The 13,586-nt window shown below is 60.6% G+C and overlaps 1 protein-coding gene across 4 annotated transcripts in view; it reads right to left on the bottom strand.

Moving 5' to 3' along the window:
- The window catches only part of Col5a1 (collagen type V alpha 1 chain), a 139,077-nt gene that overhangs the window by 16,385 nt on the left and 109,106 nt on the right, over positions 1-13,586 (bottom strand). For all 4 annotated transcript variants that reach the window (XM_076845122.1, XM_076845120.1, XM_076845123.1 and 1 more), the window contains exons 42-59: positions 13,332-13,439; positions 11,004-11,111; positions 10,059-10,112; positions 9,378-9,431; positions 9,186-9,293; positions 8,418-8,471; positions 8,211-8,318; positions 7,071-7,124; positions 6,306-6,413; positions 5,661-5,714; positions 5,214-5,267; positions 4,667-4,720; positions 4,135-4,188; positions 3,439-3,546; positions 3,295-3,348; positions 3,139-3,192; positions 2,092-2,199; positions 264-317 (exon numbers count right to left, since the gene is read on the bottom strand). In XM_076845122.1, coding sequence (XP_076701237.1) covers positions 264-317; positions 2,092-2,199; positions 3,139-3,192; positions 3,295-3,348; positions 3,439-3,546; positions 4,135-4,188; positions 4,667-4,720; positions 5,214-5,267; positions 5,661-5,714; positions 6,306-6,413; positions 7,071-7,124; positions 8,211-8,318; positions 8,418-8,471; positions 9,186-9,293; positions 9,378-9,431; positions 10,059-10,112; positions 11,004-11,111; positions 13,332-13,439 — 1,350 coding nt within the window. The remainder of the gene's footprint in view (positions 1-263; positions 318-2,091; positions 2,200-3,138; positions 3,193-3,294; positions 3,349-3,438; positions 3,547-4,134; positions 4,189-4,666; positions 4,721-5,213; positions 5,268-5,660; positions 5,715-6,305; positions 6,414-7,070; positions 7,125-8,210; positions 8,319-8,417; positions 8,472-9,185; positions 9,294-9,377; positions 9,432-10,058; positions 10,113-11,003; positions 11,112-13,331; positions 13,440-13,586) is intronic.

Here is a 13,586-nt window from a genome sequence, read left to right on the forward strand (position 1 = left end):
CAAACACTGCTTTCCTCACACTCACCACATGCCTACAGACAGCTTCCACAGCCCCTGGGTGCCCAGCCATAGAGGTAGGCCCTCCTTGCCTCCCGTCCCCAGTCAGGGCCATCAACCCCACTTCTAAGCCTCTGCCTCCCGGAGCCCAGTGCGGGTTCAACGTGTCAACCCTGGGCCCCCGTTTCTGTAACTTCCCTGTAACCCCAGCCTCCCTGCTACCCACAGAACAACCCGGGGACCCCAGGCCCCTCACAGATACACACCGGCAAGCCAGGGGGCCCAGGGGGGCCAATCGGGCCCGAAGGACCAGTGATACCCTGAAAAGAAGCAGAAAGAGCAGTTACGGCCTTCAGACAGGGGTGGGCGGAGGAAGCAGGCCCTGACCCGCAGGGCCTCGGGGTCCCCAAGCCCCTGGCTGCCCCTCTGCAGTGCAGGCAGCTGCCCTTTGATGTGGGGGCTGCTGTACCACAAGAGCAGACATCTCTTCTCACTGGGCCTGGGTTGGCCGTGCCCAGCCCCACAGCCCTGTCCACGCTAGACTGCTCCAGCCTGTCCCACTGGAATGCAGAATGACCAGTCCAACACTCCATCACACGCTTGTTCTCTCTTGTTGCTCCTGTCCATGATCCTGTCCCCCAAGTCCCCCTGCCACAACAAGGCAGAGGCAGGGCAGGGAGGGCTGGGAGTGCTTTGGGCCCCATGTGTCCCACCCTGTCCAGCCTGTGTGACCTCTGACCATCCCTTCCCATGAAGCTCAGGCCCCGCTGGTGCAGAATGACTTCTCTGCATTGACCACCTGGTGCCGCAGACCCCCCCGCCCACTTTCCACCCCACCCCACTGTCTCCACTTGGAGATCTGTGTCCCAAAGACATCCCGCTGGCATTCGAGCTGCAGCCAGGGTGGTGAAGGTCACAGCCAGCCTCCCCCAGGAGGGCACATGCCTCTCCTGGACCACTGATGGGGGCTCCTCTTAGGAGTCCATGACTTGGAGCCTGCACCACAGTACAGACATCCTCTGTCAGCAAGAGCCACCAAGAGCACCTGGGGGGGACAGGTGGGCACAGGGCAGCCATCCTTTTGGAATGGGGACCCTGAGTGTCTAATTCTCGTGTCCATGTGCCACCATGCACACAGCAACTCTCCTCCATGGCTGTGGTCATGTCCAGGGGACACTGAGTGGTCAGAAGACGGCCAAGGCCATGACAGAACAACTCTGGGCACAAGGCAGGGGTCCCTGAGGAGCTGTCCACATCTGTCACAGGCCCCAGGACGGGTGCGGCTTTATCCCCAGCCTCAAGGGCTCTCGCCACTCCCTGCTGGCCCCCATGTCCTGCCATCCTCTGGACAAGGTGGGGTGGAGGTGAGCAAGGTCCCCGGGTGTGCAGCCTGTCACACAGCTGGGGAAGTGGAGAGTCCCACACTGGAACCAGGACACGCTGCCTTCCCTGGGAGAAGAGCTAGGGCAGCATTTGTGTGCAGTGGCAGTACCCAAAGTCCACCCCTAGCAGGCCTGGAAATGTGGTGGCACAGCCATGCCCAGGGGTACCGAGTCCCCTCCTCTGCCTCTGAGGTGCACGTCATCCTGCCCAGGCCTGGGTCCTTCTCCTCCTGCCCTCCTGTGGCCACGTCCCAGGGGCTCACAATGGCAGGGGATGAAGCCCCTGGCGAGGGTCTTTGCGGTGGCTTGCCGGGGGCTACAAACTCCAACGAGCTGCAGTGTGTCCAGAGAGCTGGAGTGGTCACCTGGGCAAGGTGGCATGAACACATGTGACTCACTCCCCTCCATGCAGGGACACAGGCTGCAGTCGCAAAGGCCTCCTGGGGACGAGCTGGTCACGTGCTCTTGCCCATCAGTGGGAGGTGGGAAGGGCAGACTTCTGATTCCCTCCCGCAGCAAGGCCACCAGAGCAGTGAGGGGCACCTGTCTGCAGCCAGGGCAGGGCTGGGGGCCGTGTGCCCAGCTCCCATGGACCCGGGTGAGCCCAAACCTCACTGTCCCCGTGTGAAAGGCGGGTGACTGAGCCCTGGAGACGATGATGGCCCTCAGCTCTGGGGACAGCAGGGGCTACAGGGAGCTCCACCTCACGCACCTGTTCTCCTTTAGGCCCAGATGAGCCCTGGGGGCCAGGGAGGCCTCGGTCTCCCTTTTCACCCTGTTCACCTGGAGGGCCAATGAGTCCGATCAGGCCTGGGTGACCCTGTCAGAAAATAGGCATGAAAGAACGTTTGTGTGTGGTGACACTACCCAAAGTCCACCCTAGCAGGCCTAGGAATGTGGTGGCACAGCCATGCCCAGGGGCACGAGTCACCGTGTCACCATCAATGTCTGCAGGAGTGGAAATAATTTCAAAAGACACACTGGGTGCCAGGTCTGACGAGAACCACCCCAAGAGACAGACGTGCAGACCCAGACACGGGAACCAGTGACAAAGGGCTTCTCTGAGCAATACCGTGTGGCTCTTTACATACCTTCCAATCATGCAGAGGAAACACACGCTTTTCCCTATAAAGACCCAAAACTAAACTTGTACCAGAAGCGGAGCTACAGAGAACTGGATGCTATAATCCCTCGTCACATCTTGAAAGGACAATGGGACAATTCCTGCTCTGTACGTGGGTTTGCTCCTCACGAGCCCCAGGAGAGCCCTGGAAGGGTCCCTCCAGCTTCCACTATGCAGGGCGGCGGGGGGGGGGGGGAGCGGTGAGCTGATGGTAGATGTGGGGAGAGGAGCGAGCCCACTGCCTTCTCCAGGTACCACCGCTGGCGGTGAGCTTGATGTTTGTAAATGAACGTAAGTGGAGGAAGAGGTCACCACCAAGAGTAACGCTACCCAGCCCAGTGCCACCCCGCAGCACGGGTGTGGATGTGTCCTGAGCGAGCGCCTACTGCCTTGGTCCTGGATGCCCTCCAGCCAGGACCTCTGTGCCCAGCCAGAAGGTTCTGGTCATTCTGCAAGGGAAGGGTCTCTGAAGAGCTATCCACATCTCCTGGGGCCCCTGAAGGTAGGACAAGCCTTGAAGGCTGTGTGTATCCTTCCTGCTCTCTCCGCCAGGCACTCTGGGCCACAGTAGGCCGCAGGGTGTAGACTGAGGCTTGCTGGGCTTGAGCCAGGGCTACTGCTGAAGTCCCTACTCACCTTTTCACCTTTGGGTCCAGAATCTCCCTTGAGGCCAGGAAGCCCTGGAGGACCCTGCAGGAGGAGGAGAGAGATCAGAGCCCTCATCCCAGGGTCTTCTGGTGGCAAGTCCCCTACACCCACACCGACCATACACACTGCAGGGATGTCACTCACCATGGGGCCAGGTGGTCCGTCAGGGCCTGGGGATCCTGGGAGACCTTGTTCACCCTGAAACGGAGACCCCCGGTGTGAGCCGGCACCCCTGGTCCTGCTTTTGGCAACCCTCCTCCCCCTTCCTGGCCTGCCCAGTCCACTCACCACAGGGCCAGGGATCCCACGCAGGCCGTCTGGCCCAGGCTTCCCAGGGGCCCCCTGGGGGCCAATGGGGCCAGTCTTCCCAGGAGGGCCTTCCAAGCCAGCTTCTCCCTGCAGAGGAAGTGGGACTTGGGTGCTCAGCTGCTCCAGGCACCTGGCCCAGGACACCTGCTCAGAAACCCTGGGTGGCCCCCAGATATCCAGGGCTGCCCCCAAGGCTTCCCACCTTCCTCCCAGTGGCTGCCTGGCCAATGCCCACCCCACTAATTTCCTAAGCCAAGTGATTCCATCTCCTGCTGCTCATGCCAATCACTACAGTGGGTCTTGGCAGTTACCTCCCAGCAGGACCAGCACCACTACTGTCCCACTTGATGACAAGGAGTCTCCCCAAGGGAAGGCCAGTGGTGCCCGCCCAGATCTTGGCCATGAACTCACTCATAGAACGGACCCACTGCCTGGGTACCAGGCCCCATGCTGGGCTCGGAGGATGCCCTCTGCATCCGAGGTCAAGGGCCGCCCACAAGCCTCAGCTCAGGGGTCTCTTGACTCCTGCACCCCTGTCTGATTCCTCTTCCCTTAGACCAGTCGGCAGACAGACCCCAACGCCCAGGCCACCCCCCACGGCTCCACCTGGCCTCTCCGCAGCCCAGTCCACCACCTCTGCGTCCCAGTTGTGCCCTCTGGTGTGGGGCTCCTTACCTTGGCTCCTTTCTCTCCCTGTCTACCTTCGGGGCCTGCGGGGCCCGGGGGGCCCTGGAACAAGCGAGAGAACACAGGTGGTGAGCTGGGCCCCAGAGGGGTGGGAGCCCAAGTGAGTCAAGGCTGGGCTGGAGAAAGGGGCCTGAGGCCACTCCTGGGCCACTGGTCAGCCTGGACACAGGTTCTCATAATGGGTCCCAGTGACTCCAGGCCCAGGCAAAGAGCTCCGGGTAGACCTGGGGGCACCGGCCTGTGCTGCGCAGGAGGCTCAGTCTCACAGTCCCCAAGCCACCAGCGGGTTCAGTGTGCAAAGATGCCCCTCCACTGTGCTGACTTTCCAGGAGGTCTGTCCAGGGGACAGGCATTTTCCAGCTTTGTGGGTGATTTCCTCCCAGATGGTTGGATCTACTGACTGTGAATGGACGGCCTGGCCTAACAGAAATGTCCATCATCCAAGAGCAGCGTGAGCCCAGCGTGAGCCCAGGAAGCTGAGGGAACGCCCCCCAGCCCAGCTTCCTCCCCAGGGACTCACCCTCTTTCCTGGAGGGCCGGATGGACCAGGTTCACCAGTGGGGCCCGGGGATCCCTGGGTAGACAAAGAGCAGAGCGTTAGGAGTCAGGTGGCGGGAGAGGGCGCCCAAGTCAGGGCTGGCCCACAGCTGAGGAGGCCCTCGGGTTCCTCTGGTGAGTCTTCATCACCAGCCCAGCTGCCTCCCTGCTCTGAGCCAGCACAGCCAGCCCTGGAGGAGCCCTGCAGCCTCCGCACCCAGCTCTGGCCTCCGAGCACAGCCCCCACTGGCGCCCGGCACCGTGTGCTGCACTGAGGGGGACTTCCCCAGGCTCCTGGGGGTGGACCCCGGGAGCTGCATGTAGCCCCCATAGGACTGTGTGGGCATCTCTTTATTCTGGAACAGGGTCCAGCCTTTCCTTAGATGCCCTGGCGGCTCTCGGAGTCCCGCCACAGTCAAGAGTCAGCACCTGGGACCTGGGTTTGGACTTCCAGGAAGGAGCCGAGCAAGTGGCAGAGTCCCCCGAGCACAGAACCCTCCACCAGGGGTCGAGCAGCACTGCAGACTCACCGTCTGTCCAGGTTCGCCATCGTCCCCTTTGTCACCAGGTGGACCATCTTGACCCTGAGGGGAAAAGAAGGTTCCCCACTGTCACCCGGAGGATAGGTGCCCCAATTCCTCCAGCTATAGTGCCCCCCGAGTCTCCCTAAACCTGATAAATCCAGTGCCGGCATAGGTGTGCCCCAAAGCAGGGGGCAATCACCTCAGGGAGGGAGCTAGCCCCAAAGAACATCAGAGCAAGCTGGCAGGAGGGGACAGGCTACAGGGACAGGGCTGAGGGGCAGAGAGGCTGTGGGGACGGGGGCCACAGAGGCACAGGGGCTACAGGGATAGGGGCCATGGGGGCAGAGAGGCTGTGGGGACAGGGGCCATGGGGGGACAAGGGCTGTGGGGACAGAGGGGCCGTGGAGACAGGGACTGGAGGGTCTAAGAGACTGGACTTCCTTGAGCACCTACCGCAGGGCCAGGCTCTCCAGGAGGGCCAGGATCTCCAGGAAAACCAACTGGACCCTGAAGAAAAGAGAGAGGCAGGCCCAGGCCATCAGCAGTCAGACCACACCCTGTCCACTGGTCACCGCCTCAGGACCCCACTGCCACTACCCAGGAGCTGGGACAGTCCTACACCTCAGGCACTTTCCACCAGGAGGCCCTTTCGTGCAGCTCCCCAGGAAGCAGCAAGCCCAACCAGGGACAGCAGCCTCCAGCTGTCCAGAGACACATGGTGCAGGCACATTGCCCACACGTCCACCCTGGCAGCTCCAGGCTGAGACCAAAGCCCACACCTCAGACTTCTAGATCAGGGCTCTGAGAAGCCCCTCCTGATGCCAAATCAGGGCAGATGTGCCCAGGGCCCAAGGCTAGTGGGTGTTGTATCAGCTGCTGCCCCGTCCATGAGGATGAACCTCTGGGCTTCTGGTGCAGGTCTGCTCCGGCTCATCCTCACCCATGTGCCTAGTAGCTGGTGTGGGACCCTCCAAACCTTCAACGGTCACCCCCGGCACACAGCGGTCATGTGGCCCTGTCTGAGCATATGCCCCGCCCCCGTGTCAGGGGGCCTGGCAGGGACCCCCAAGAGGGTACCAGGCACCACAGGGTACTCACAGGGCTGCCTTTGGGGCCGTCGTCTCCAGGGGGTCCTTTGGGCCCTGGGGGTCCAGCAGCACCAGAGGGGCCTGCCTCGCCCTTCTCCCCCCTTTCTCCTTTGGGTCCCTGGAAGAAAAATGGCCAGAGTCCAGTTCTCAGAGCTGACTGAGCACTGGCCCAGAATGAGGCACGCGCTGGCCTCCAGGGGCTCTGTGCCTCATCAAATCCCGCAGCCCCTTCCCAGCACCTCTGGGTGGGCCGGAGGAACCCCTGGCTTTCTGAGGCCCAGCTCTAGTGGGGGGCTGCTCCTGGACCAGACAGCAGGCAGCGGGGAACCCAAGGTTCAGTTCCTGACTCTCAGGCACAGTGGGCATCGGGAAGGCTAGGAAACCTGGTCCCCATTCAGGGTGGCCTCTCAGAGGACATTCACCTGACCTCAGAAGGCCTGTATATTCTCAGTCTGGTCCCCAATGTCTGGGGTGACAAGTCACCCTCACACTCAAGGCCAAGGTGCCAGAGACGGCCAGGTAAGCAGCAGCCACTGATGGTGGGCACACACACACACACACACACACCTAAACACAGGTGTGTGTGCCCCCAACACGTGCACGCACACACAAGGTCAGGTCCCCAAGCGGACCCTCTTTTTAAGAGTGACTCAGCTGCCAGTCAGCAGAGTAGGGCACGACTCCCATTGCATGGTGGGAAGACCCAGGCAGGGAGGGAGCTTCCAACCAGCTCCCATGTGGACACTTCCCACCCTGCCCGGAGCCACACACTCACCGGGGGGCCCCCTTCTCCTGGAAGGCCAGGCTCTCCAGCTTCACCAGGCTCACCCTGAGGAGAGAAGGAGCAGTCAAGAGGAGGACAGCAGCAGTGGTCCCGTGGCTAGCACAGACCATGCTCCACCTGCCTGCTGCCTGGCACTGGGACCCGGGCTGGCAGGACAGAGGCCACCATCCCCAGGTGGCTCCCAGGATTGCAGGGGAGGCCAGCAGTGTTAGACACAGGCATGTGATGGACACAGGGAGACGGCGTCCAGGCTACGAGGGATATGGTCAGTGAAGGCTTTCCTGGGCAGGGGCCTCGAGGGATTTGGAGAATAATTATGAGAAGATGGGGGCTGCACTGTAGGTGGGAACCCTGTAGGGCAAGGCAGGGGACAATCACAGGCCACCTTCATGGAGCATCGACAGGGACATGCTGGGAATTGGGGGGCCACACCTCTCAGGGCAGAAGCAGAGGCCACTCCTCTGTGGGGTATTTCTCCCCAGCCTTCCTATCGTGACCAGGAGCATGATGGACGCTTGCTCCCACCGAGTGGCCTGCATCCAGGAAGCCAGCTCTGGGAAGGGTGGGGGACCTGAAGTGTGCCCTGCCCTCACCTCCAGAGCTCATCCACAGCTCTTAAGACAGCGCGAGCCCAGGAGCATGAGGGGACTTGGCCCTCGATGCACAGCACACACACTATGTGCACACATGAACGCGCACACTCATGGACACACACGCACACACATACTCGCGTGCAAATACAGGCACACATGTGGGTCTCAAGGGCCCAGGTCTAATATCCACCAGACTGAAGGCCAAGGGCCCAGCATGAGAGAAGACCAGGGCTGGGAGCACAGCTGAGTAGCCACAGCCCTCCCAGGAGGGGGCGCAAGTTTCCACCAGGGCCAGATCCTGGGGAGGGGGCGGGGCTTTGCCAGAGGTGCAGTTTGATTCTGTAAGAGGCCGTCTCAGATGGACGTGCCCGAGTTCCCAGTTCCAGTTCACGAATACACTTCTAAGCTTCACAGCACACTGGAAGGAATGACCCAACCAGGTCCTCGTGCCTCTGCATACACAGGCACACGCACACGTGCACACACATGGTGGTCCCCCACAGGGTCTCGGAGCTGCTGCCCCAACAGGGAACATCACCTTCTCTCCTACTGCACCAGGATTTCCTATCCCTCCTGGAGGGCCTTGTGGGCCGTCAGCACCTGGGGCTCCGGAGGGTCCTCGGGGGCCGGGGGGACCAGGAGGGCCCTAGGAGAAGAAGTGGCCATTGAGCCCAGAAAAACAAAAAACCTCCCCAAACACATGCAGCAGCTGGCACGGCTGGCCTGGGTGCCTGGTCACACTTACCATCTGGCCTACATCCCCTGTCTCACCCTTTTCACCTGGAGGTCCCGGCAAACCCTAGAAGAGGGAGCTGCGGTTAGGAGCCACTCTGCTAGTGCACACAGGCGCCCCCAGGGGGTGCCTCCTGGCGTCTACACGCAAGCACAGCCCTAGTCACCAAGGCCCGGAATTAGCCAGAGGAAATAATTAGAGAAGAATGCAAAGATTTATGGACAGCAGCACGTATGGTGGCATCCCATAAAACCATAAACCTAATGAGCCGGCAGCAGGGAAACGTCGGATAAATTATGTGTCCAGCATATGCTGGGATGCCACACAGTAACTAAAGACTGCTTTCCAAATAAATAAAACGTCACAATATCCAACAGCGTTTGACACGCCCCACCGTCTAGGACGCAGAGCTGGGTACCAACTCTGCATGTGACCTGTGGGTGTGCCTGTTGGACTTTGCAAACACAAGACACAGCCTCCTGCTCGCCCAGGTGAATGTGAACACGTACATTTGGGCCGTCCTCAGGCAGGTGGCCCTCAGTGCTGGGGACACATGCAGAAGTGGACGTCGCTTTTTTTCCTCACAATTGCTCAGCATTTCCCGTGATTGTGGACACAGATGCCTTGCTTGCGAGCAGTGGACCTGCTCTGGGAAGTGACAGCACTTCCAATCCCCACCATGGAGCCCGAGTTTCTCCTTTCTTAAGATGACGGGAGGAGTGGGCCCAGCAAGACATAAAGCCCTCTGTAGAGCCCCAGCCCTGTGAAAACCCTGCTTACCTGCAGCCCCACCGGCCCTGGGGGCCCAGGGAAACCTCTCGAGCCTTCATCTCCTTTCTGCCCAAAGAGGCCCTGCTGGCCACGAGGGCCTGGCTCACCATCCGCTCCCTGCAAGGTAAGAATTGAGCATGGTGAGGCTGAGCAGCACTCGAGGGCCAGGGCTTGTGGAGGTCATTAGCCACAGATACTCACGGAGGGGCCTGGCTGTCCAATGGGGCCTTGAGGACCTGTGGGCCCAGGAGGACCCTGTGAGGAACAAACAGAGATCCAGGTTGATTTGTAGATCGCAGATCAGGTCGAGAGAGGAGGGAATCTCATTGCAAGCCCAGGTGGACCAGTACAGGGGGCACATGCACACAAGGTCAGTCCCCAAACCGCCACTCAGCAGAGGGATGTCCAACATCCAGGCCACAGGCTCTGGAAAGTTGTCCACATTCTCAGTTCCAACATGAGCATGTTATGACAGATGGCAAGGAAGCTGCCACCAGTGTCACACTAGAGGCACTCTGCGACCCTCCGCACACAGGGCGGGGGGGCTGAGCACTCTGCGCCCCTCAGCACGTGGTGGGGGACAGGCACTCTGCGCCCCTCCACACATGGGAGGGGCAGGCACTCTGCACCCCTCAGCACGAGGGGCAGGGTCTGCAGGGCACAGATGCCTCGGGGCAAGCGCACTGAGCCCACTTTATCTCAAGACCTGTGAACGTGGCCTGCTCACACTTCAGCAGCGAGACACGCTCACAGGTTCACACACAGAGGAGCTTACTGGGAAAAGAGCCATCAGCCTTCCCACCCATGGCCACCAAGGGCAGCGCCCGGCACGCTGGCGCATGGCCGTTTTGAGGGGCACCCGCACTCCGCCACAGCGCTTACCTGCTCGCCTTTGTCACCTTTGCTTCCTTTCTGCCCCGGCTCCCCGATCTCTCCCTAGGGCAGAGGGGAAAGAGGATCAGCCCCAGGGACTGGGCCTCCTCTGCTCACCACTATCCCTTTCTCTGGTGACAGCAAGTCAGCTCTCCAGGTGACCGTGGCTCACATAAGAAGAAACACTTCTGTGGATCAGCACAACTTCCTTTCTAATGTCAGGATAGGAGGTGCAGGCGTGGGATCTGACTCTGCACAGAATGTCAGTAGACTTGGCAATGGGGACGTCACACTGAAGACATTTGCTTTGTTTTAGAATTGGACCACCCACGTGGCAACAGATCAGGGGGCAACGCCATTGCTGAGATCCCCAAGAAGGCATCCAGTCTTCCCCAGTGCTTCTGTTAGGGCAGGGCTGTCTCCCACCCGAGAGGCCCGGCACCCTCCAGCAGAGGTGACAAAGTCAGAGCCATCACCAGAAGTGGTCCAATGGAAAGCCAAGCCAAGGGGCTAAGTCCCTCTGTCGTCGTTAAATGAGGTATAGATACAAGCTCAGTAAGAGCACCAGGCCACACAGCGCACTCCTGGTGATGCGGAGCCTGATAATCAAGGGAGACTCTAAACACAGACATTGAGGAAAACCTCATTCGCTCCAGCTCTGGAGAGTCAGAACTTGACACCACTCGGCAGGGGGCAGGGAGTGTTCCTCTGCTCTGGGCACCGGCAGCACAGGATCTGGGCTTGGATTCTACACAGGATTCCAGGTCCCTGAGCCTACCAGGCCTTGTCAGGGCCTCTGTGGGCGTCCTCCTCAAAGTCGCCCGCTGCCACCAGACCTCAGTGCGGTGCGGGTGGCTCTGGGGCTGAGCCTCTACCCGGCGTCCTGTCCGGCACCCCCCTCCCACCTCACTTGCCAGCCAGGTTCCGCCAAGGCTCACTCTGCCTTCTCCTTACCTTGTCTCCATCTTCTCCAGGGGGACCCACAGGGCCAGCAGGACCAGGGAGCCCCACGGGACCCTGGAGACCATCTCGGCCAGCTGGGCCTTGCGGCCCTTTCTCACCCTAGAGAGGACAGAAGATCCCTGTCACTTGTGGTTTCCTCACAGCAGCATCTACAGCAGCTCCTCACCCCCGAGAGGGAGGCCTGTGGGCCAGACGCGGGTGCTCTGGGTGAGTGGCTGTCACGGCAGTCCTAACAGGCCACCAGGGACACGGATGCCCGAGTCTGAGCCCAGGCCTGGGCTACAGACAGCTGTGGAATCACTTCCTTACCCACACACATCCTAAGGAGGCCAACCCATTACAGACGAGGAAACTGAGGCTGGGGAGCAGCAGAGTCAGCATTCAGACCCCGCCCACCATGTCCTGAGCCTGTGTGACCAGTCCAGCTCTCAAGCAGGAGCCAAGCTTCGGGACCAGCAGGACAGACTGCACTTCAGCCCCCACCAGCTTTATCACTCTTTGGCTTCTTTGTAAATACTCACCTGCGAGTGTGTGTGCGCACGTGTGCACACACACACGTGCAGTCGCTAACATGCATGCACACCCATGAGCCACTCACATACACAGAACACACATGCACACACATAACAAGCTCACAGCTGTGCAAACCTCACAGGACATGCACAATGTGAGGCACAGCTACTACGTGTGTGCACACCGTGTGCTCATGCACACACACGTGTGTGCACACACAGGCGTGTTTTTACATGCAGGTACCCGACATGCACACACGCCAGTCCCTGATCCTCCCTGTACACGTGGCTGATGGCTTTCCTCTCCTGGCCCTTGGTGACTCACATGATCCTCACCGAGCTCTTGCTGTGCCCTTTACCCAGCCACCTCATCTCTTTGAGTGACATGCATTTTCCCACCCCAGCCAGGACCCCTTTCTTCCAAGAGACATGAAGAAAAAGGCGTGCGCCCTGGGGAGGGGACACAAGGAGAGCATGCACACGCAGCTCTATGTGGTTGGCAGGGCGCCTGCTCACTGGCCCACCCACCCCTTCCTGCCGCACCCTTGGCTCCTCACCCCTCATACTTGGTCCCTGTCAATAAAACGTCCACACCAAAGAAGCCAGAAATGCTGGGGCTGGAGGCCGGCTCCACGGAGCCTGCCTGGGCAGCCCCTTGGGCAGGCAGTCAGGGGTGCTCCCACCCTCCAGTGACCTTTCCTCCTCTGGGGAGCTCTCGGGGACTGGTGGGCTTTTCCCTGCTCCGTGAAGCTCTTGCAAGGCTTCTGCTTAAATATTTACTCTCTCAAAACAATGAGCCAAGCCGTCCCCACCAGGGTCTGCGTGTGCTCCACATGCACAGAGGGCCAAAAAGGCTTCTGCTGTCTGGCATAGAATCCAGATGGAAATGATCAGATGCCGTCAAAATTGCTCATCACGTGATGAAAGCCTTCTCCAGGGTGCAGATGTCCCCAGTGTGTTTACACGGGGGCCTCCTGCTCAGGGCATGGAACGGACGGCTCTTCCTAGCCCTAAGCACTGAGAGCGGGGCAACAGGAGTCTCCTTGCTTACTCATGTCCCCCAGCACACAGGCCTCAGCCATAGAAGATCCCCCAAGCCCAGGCTCCTCCTGAACCAGGAGGGGAAACTGAGAAGGCTGTCCCCGTGGCTGCACAGCTGTGGCAGGAGTCTCATGGGTGGAACTGACCCCCTCCACACAGCTGCCCCCTGGGAAGCTAGGAAGGAGTGTGGCCACTGAGCCCCTTCACAGAGACCAAGGTTTGGGTGGCCAGACCCCTCCCCCTGCTCCCGCGGTTTCTCAGTGGCTACAGAACTCGGTTCACCAAGAGCTCAGCCCACTGTGGGGGCAGAGGAGGCATCCGTCTTCCCCAGAGCCCCACCCTTCTTTGCCAGCTTCCCTCCACCTGTGCTCCCAGGTAAACCAAGGGAGCAGCAGCTTCCAGATATCCATCTTTGTCCTAAAAGACCAGCTGGGAGGTGGGCCCATGGGAAGGGCTGTCCCCTCAGCAGACACTGTGGCCCTGCACACACATGGCCCAGGCTGGACGGGACCCCCACAGAGGACAGGGGGTCTAGCCCGCTCCGCCTGCACAAGCTGGATGCTCATATGCAGGAGTGGACTGCGCACACACTGCAGGGAACCCTCCTGTGGCACCCGGGGCACACACACCGCTCTGTAGCACACACACCCCTTCCTGCAAGCCCACAGGGATGTACCCCAGGGACACCATGGGGGAAGGACAGGCTGGGCCCTGAAGGGAGCCCAGCAACTCCAACGAGAGGCCTCTGATCCGAGGCAGTACTTACAGGAGCCCCTTTCTCTCCAGCTGGCCCGGGAGGACCCTGAGGCCCAGGTCTGCCTGGAATCCCGATGGGCCCAGCAGCACCCGCTGGACCTCTCTCCCCTGGAGATCCCTGGGGAGGGCAGGAAAAGGGTTTCATTCAAAGGCTCCTGGACCACCCGGCCCAGAGTTCCTAAGGCACTCTCATCACGCCACCTGCCCTCACCAGAGCCCTCGGCTGAGAGCAGAGGGACCGTGGGCGAGCACCTGAGGGGCCACC

Source organism: Callospermophilus lateralis, chromosome 2 (assembly GCF_048772815.1).
Source record: "Callospermophilus lateralis isolate mCalLat2 chromosome 2, mCalLat2.hap1, whole genome shotgun sequence".
NCBI classification, from domain to species: Eukaryota; Metazoa; Chordata; class Mammalia; order Rodentia; family Sciuridae; genus Callospermophilus; species Callospermophilus lateralis.